The sequence below is a fragment of the Mandrillus leucophaeus genome, unplaced genomic scaffold (assembly GCF_000951045.1).
Source record: "Mandrillus leucophaeus isolate KB7577 unplaced genomic scaffold, Mleu.le_1.0 Scaffold750, whole genome shotgun sequence".
In the NCBI taxonomy this organism is placed as follows: Eukaryota; Metazoa; Chordata; class Mammalia; order Primates; family Cercopithecidae; genus Mandrillus; species Mandrillus leucophaeus.
Window position 1 is genome coordinate 662,728 of NW_012108142.1, and position 6,742 is coordinate 669,469.

At 38.3% G+C, this 6,742-nt stretch overlaps 1 protein-coding gene across 2 annotated transcripts in view; it reads right to left on the reverse strand.

Moving 5' to 3' along the window:
- MYO16 (myosin XVI) overlaps positions 1–6,742 on the reverse strand; it is a 655,611-nt gene that overhangs the window by 370,036 nt on the left and 278,833 nt on the right. For both annotated transcript variants that reach the window (XM_011966244.1, XM_011966243.1), the window contains exon 11: positions 3,339–3,449. In XM_011966244.1, coding sequence (XP_011821634.1) covers positions 3,339–3,449 — 111 coding nt within the window. The remainder of the gene's footprint in view (positions 1–3,338; positions 3,450–6,742) is intronic.

Below are 6,742 nucleotides of genomic sequence, written 5' to 3' on the forward strand. Positions count from 1 at the left end.
TTCTCACTCATAGGTGGGAATTGAACAATAACACTTGGACACAGGAAGGGGAGCATCACACATCAGGGCCTGTTGTGGGGTGGGGGGAAGGGGAAGGGATAGCATTAGGAGATATACCCAATGTAAATGATGAGTTAATGGGTGCAGCACACCAAAATGGCGCATGTATACATATGTAACAAACTTGCACATTGTGCACATGTAACCTAGAACTTAAAGTATAATAAAAAATAAATAATAAAAACAAAAAACAAAAACCAAAATGCAAGTGCAAAATGCAATTGCTGTAGGAAGATATGTGCCTGGAGGCAGCAGTAGGGGTGGTCTTCTGTGTATAACTTGAAGGTAGGGCTGGTGACATTTGCAGGGAAATCAGATGTGGGGTGTGGAAGGAAAACCAGCATCAACAGTCTCACTAAGTGCATTGGCCCAAGAAGCGACAAGAGTGGGACTGTCATGAACCAGGGTGGAAAGGCCATGAGACGTGAAGGTTGGAAGAGCTCAAATGACCACATTCGGGTATTGGAATTTTGAGATTTCTACCAAACTAGTGATTTTCTGTTTGTGGGGAAGGATCACTTGCTTTTAGTTCCAATTAATCATGGACTGATACCTTTGTAAAACATAATAAAAAGAATTACTAAAAAATGTGATTAAAAGACATATGAAGTTCAAGCTCTGATTCTTATTAACTGCAACAGATAGGGATTAAACCAACAGACTGCTGGAAGAATTTCTATAAAAACACTTATTTCCATTACACACTGGTCATAAAAAATTCATATACCTACTCATCCGCAGACAACACATTGGGAAGCACATATTTCCGTTTAATCCATGATGTTTAAATTGCTTGTCTACCCATTAGAGGTGATTTCAGACACCATAATGTACAACATTCCTATTATGAAATTGATCCTAATCGATTGAGCTTTTCTGTATTTTAGGAATTGAGCAGAAGAAACCCATGCCTCACACAGTGGCAAATTTATGTTATATGAACATTAGGAAAGCAGAGAGTAGTATAAATAGTTCAGGTGATCAAGAGAGAGGAACTGACTAGAAAACAAATTATTTAAGAAGATAGTCCACTGTGTGGAGGAGCTAGAGGCAGGAGTTTGATAAAAATGTAGGAAGTATTTACTGTTTAAGAGGGAAACAGCAGAAAAACTCACATAGCTAACTCCATTTTGTTAAGCGGCTTTACCTATTCTTATACATGGGCTAGGATCATCTTAAAGCACTGAGATAATAATGGAAAAATAGCAATTGTATAGTTTTTACTCTGGGATTAAAGGAGAAGTGCATAAGCAACTATGTTTTATTAAAGATTTCCAGGAAAGTTGTAGCCTGACAAGGACAAAGTTCCCAACTCCTTAGACCCTCCCTGGTCCCCAGATGTCTATAGTCCTTATCCACCTTTTGATACCAACACCCTCCTCTTCTGTATATGTCCCTCCCATAAACACTCTCTGGCCAGCCTGAAAAATTGGAGAAGGTACATTAGAACACTAGTTTACCTTCTTCTCAGTTTTGCTGGCTTTCCAAATAAACCTACTTTTCCTCCCATCAACCTCGTCTCTGGTGTTTGGCTTTTGAGCAGCCCAAGAACCAGATGTTAACAAACTATCAATGAGTTACAGAATAACAAACTGTGATAAATTCTCTAAAGATAGATAGTCCATGATGATGTAATCTAGAAGCTCTGGGAAGGTTTACTTAAAGAGTGGGTACTATTTGAGTGGGAGTTTATAAAGCTAACTATTTTATGGAGTAGAAATATAACTCTAGGGGAAATAAACAAACAGAGAAACAGTCTAAGGAAAGTCCTTGATGCAGGAAGGCAGGTGATAAGTAATTTAGATATAAGTGAGAAAGAGTCCTCAGTGACTGTTTGGGGCAGATTACGAGGATTCTAGTCTCTGGAATAAGGGTTGTGGTCTTTTTCCCATGAAAAGTGGTGGGCCATAGAGAAGATTCAAGACTGGGAGCTTTGAGATTACATTTGTGCTTTATAAAAATTACTCTAGTTCATTGTGAGATTGGATTGAAAAAGAATGATGAAGCCTCCCCTAGAAAGTTAGTAGGTTGTTAGAGAAGGGAAGGTAATGGCTTTGATGAGGGTGCTTACCACCGGGGTGGAGAGAACCAGAATAAATGCATATTTAGATGAAATGTCACTTTAAAGGCACAAATGGGTAAAGAAAGACAAAACAATTTAAGCAATGGTCTTCTAGGCTTCCATAATTACGAGTAAAAAAAAAAAATCAACGCAATACTGGGAAAAAGATGAAATAATGGAATAAAAATACACACTTTACAAAAGTAACAGGGTGATAACAGAGACCAAAGTAATCAGCTCTTACCACTTTATGCCAATGACATGATTTCATTAATTTTGACAGAAGTATTTAATTTTAAGTGTATTTACAGTGGCAGGCAATTTATCTAAGCATTACGATGCTACATTGCATTTTCATAGGCTAATCAGCATTTGACAATTTATTACTTGTAAGGAAATCTCAGACTTCACATTTACATGAAAATTACTTAATCAGTTTCTCAGTAGACTAGAAAACAAAAGTATTATCAAAAAGGGACAGCAGGTATATGCATAATCAGATTTCTTTATAGACATTCTGATTGAATTGCTCTGTGCTCTGTGTAGAATATAACAAAACCAGAGAGTAGGAGAGAAAAAGAGAAAGAGATTGATTTTGATATTACAAGGTGTCTAAACTGTTATCAGTGTTGGGAAAGTAACACACAAATGAGGATAGAACCACAGTAAATAAATTCTCCATGCTGTCGTTTGAGTAATATTTTTGGATTCTACTATCAGGAATCTGTGCATAAATTATTAACTTTACAAAGACATTTCCTGGCAATGCTGAGCCACAACAGTCTCTTCTCATGCAAATAGAGAGGCAGTCGTACATGCATAGTCAATGTATGCTCTTTCGCTTCCTGTTCCTGATCTAGCAGGTTCAAGAAAAGTAGAGGAGACAGACAGCAATTTTATAAGTCATATGCAGATCCTGCTGGTTCTAGCAAGATCTTCCACAGCAATCATGACAACAGGAAAGTTTAATAGCAGTACTTGTGTCTGTCCGCAGGGTATTAGTTTATACTTAACTCCAAAATTTGGAACTGTGCTGAATTGGCTTTATAACTGAGCCAGAATGAAGCTAAACTCACCTTGAAAAATTCAACTTAAGCTATCACCATGACCAGAAGCTCCAGTGAGCCCTTTACTTGCAACATTTGAAGCACTGAAGGGTGATAAAAACATGCAGCAAGACAAAAGCAGTTCAAAAGGCAATCTCCAGGGCACTCACATAGATCTGATTGTTTCCAAAGCGCTTCTGAATCTCATAGAGCAGGCTGCCATCATTGAGCTCGCTGAGCGTTGCCAGGTCATCGTTTGGGGCAGGAGGCATTAGCTTGACCTGGGGAAGAACAGAAAGTATGATCAATTCTAACTGCTTTCCAATCAACTTTCTTCACAGTTGGATGTTCCACTTTCAATTACCTATCAACAATTTGAAGACAACCTGAGTTAGGAACTGTTATTAAAAGATGAAATGGTTCAATGAAAAAGAAAAAAAGGAATCCAAAGCCACAGAGCAATGTATTCAGATGAGAATTTTTGTGCTATACTCCCCAGCGTGCAGGTGCACACACCCTGTCTGACAGCCCAGGCATTAGGTCTGTCAAGATGAGTTCAGCATGCTAACTCTTCTTATTCCCTACTGATAATTGAGACAGCTCTGTACTGTTCTCAGTCCTCTGAAAGATAGGCAGCGGAACACCTCATATGTTTGCAGTGTTCCCTAAGCTAAAGCAAAACTTTTCATGTTACCATTGTTGGCATGGTAAGGAAGAAATGTGTATGGAATTTAGATTCTGCGTTCATGTAAGACGAGGCCAGGTTTTAAAGGTAGACTCCAGATCTTTCTATTCTGCTCTACATTACTTTTAAGATTAAGGTAGCTATGAGATTAAAATAACTGTCACAAAAAAAGCTTTCCTATTCAATTTAATATGCCATGAAAGTTTAAAGACTATGCAACATTTCAAATAAAAAAGATAAATTTGGATTCTTCAATTAAATGAAAATCCATTATTTTCAAATTAGAAATGTGCAATTTTAATTTTACGTACACAGAATATGCTCAGAAAAGTAGCCATTTGACGTAATATAGTAGGAGTGTTTTTTTAATATCACACACAAAGGAGCAAAAGAATAAGAATATTCTTATCAATCTGAGCTCTTTGATACTCCTAGTAAAGTTTTAATAATTATCATTTGTATTCATGTATGTATTCTATATTTGCATTTTGTATTTGTATCTGTATTATATATTATTAATAGTATATACCATTGCTAAATAATTTGAACATAAATATTTCTGCTTATCTAGTAAATGTAGTGTAAAAAATACTAAACATTTTTAATAAAACTAAATTTAGGACTATCTTTTCTGATATTAGTGGATATTTCGCAAAGTATAATCTTTCCCATGAGTTCATAAAGTCAGTTTATTTTCTCCCCAGATTTTCAAAATCTAATGCATTAATAATAGAAACACAGGCTGGTATGGTGGCTTACACCTGTAATCCCAGCACAGGGAGGCTGTGGCGGGTGGATCACTTGAGGTCAGGAGTTCAAGACCAGCCTGACCAATGCGGCAAAACCTCACCTCTACTAAAAATACAAAAAAATTAGCCGGGCATGGTGGCACACGCCTGTAATCTCAGCTACTCAGGAAGCTGAGGCACGAGAAATGCTTGAACCCAGGAGGTGGAGGTTGCAGTGAGCCGAAATTGAGCCACTGCACTCCAGCCTGGACAACGGAGAAAGACTCTGTCTCAAAAACAAACAAACAAAAATACACACACACACACACACACAATAATAGAAACACAAACTGAGTAGTGGGCATGTTGAAAGGTCAGAGTATTTTTTTTTATGAACTCTAGTTAGACTGGTGGCATGGCAGCAAGCTTTGTGGCACTGGAGTTCAAACCATTTCTATAAGCAGGAAACACAATATTCCAATAGATGCATGTTTACTAAAAACTAATTTGTAAAATATTCCATTAGCTGGGCATGGTGATGTGCCCTGTAGTCCCAGTCCCTTGGGAGGTTGAGGGGAGAGGATTATTTAAACCTAGGGGTTTGGGTTTGAGGCTGCAGTGAGCCATGATAGTGCCACTACACACCAGCCTGGGTGACAGGGCTAGGCCCTGTCTAGAAAAAAAAAAAAAAATCTAGATTTCAGAAATATCAACAACAAGCCTATATCCCTCCCCACCAAGATGCACAAACTCAAACACCCTGAGTTCATTGTTTTAACTACTTTGCAACTTTTAAAGGAAACATATTTCCAAATATCTTTCAGCATTAACCTACACTAAGCATACAATATAGTTTTACTAAAATTAGTTATTTAATGTTGGGTTAGAGGCATAGCTTTAAGGCTTTGATGTGTCAGAATTATCTACTTGAATCTTTCAAGAGTTGCATCCAAACACTGGTACTTTTTGTTGATAAAAATAGAAGTCATAATGTTCCAGCTATGCTGGTGTTTCCTGGGTTGTCAAAACAATTTTGAAATTGTTTGATATCAACTTTTTAACATTATACACTGGGTTCCACTTTGCGGAGTCTCATAGGCATCAAGCGCTACCTAGACTGACAGGTCTCAGAGAGAGGCGTGACAATAGAAGAAGCCACGCTGCCTTCGGCATAGCCCTTAGACAAGGAACTGGTGGTCTTGATCCAGGCAGTTTTTAATTCTGCTTTCATCGGTCATGCAAATTCAAGTAAATATCTCAGACATTAATTTGAGCTTCCCTACTTCGAATGTTAGAAAATGCGAGCTCATCTACCTCTGAAACATCAATTATTTGTATTCAGCGGGTTGAACAACAGTGTTTAAACCCCAGTTGTACATCTTCCAATCTGTGAGTTCTTGAATAGTTTTCTATCTTAACATCATGAAGTTGCTTTTCATTCTCTATGTGATGAAAGATAGTATATACTTCATAGAGTGGCTGAGGGAATTAAAAAAATGAGGGGAATTTGGCCCGGTGCCTCCTCTGCAGCTAAGTGTGCCTCATTAGTGCCCTTAGTAACACATCTAGGGGCCACGGAGACCATGTAACTTCCTACCAGCTTCCCTTGGGGCTGGGGGAGGGAGGGATGCGGGTGAGCGTGGAGGGCCCTGGGGCTGTCCGCGCTGTTCTCAGCAAAGATGCTCAGCTTTCCTTTGCTTTAGGAATCAGAGTTCTCGTTCACATATTTCTTTCTGAGGAAGGTTCTTCTGCTGAATAACATTTTAAAACATTTTGGCATTCATTATTATAGCATCATTATTTAATGGATGAAAAACTTGAGGCCCAGAGAGGACATGAACTTTTTCTAGGGTCACACAGCTGATAAGTCAGAAGCAAAAGCTGGCATGATAACCACTGGGGAACAGGAGGAATTCCAGTGGATAATGGAAACATCTGATGACATCTATTCAATAATGGGCCAAATTTCCCCTGCTCACCTTCTTTGTCGGCCATTGTGCTAGAGGTTTAGCACAAAGAGGAAAAAAGGAACGATGTTTGTGACCTCCCCTATGCGGGGGAGAAGTTAGGACAAAAATAAGAAATTACAAGTACAAAATGTATGTGAGGGGAAAAACAGGATGCTTTCAAAAGAGAAAAATTTTACTTTAGATGATCCGAG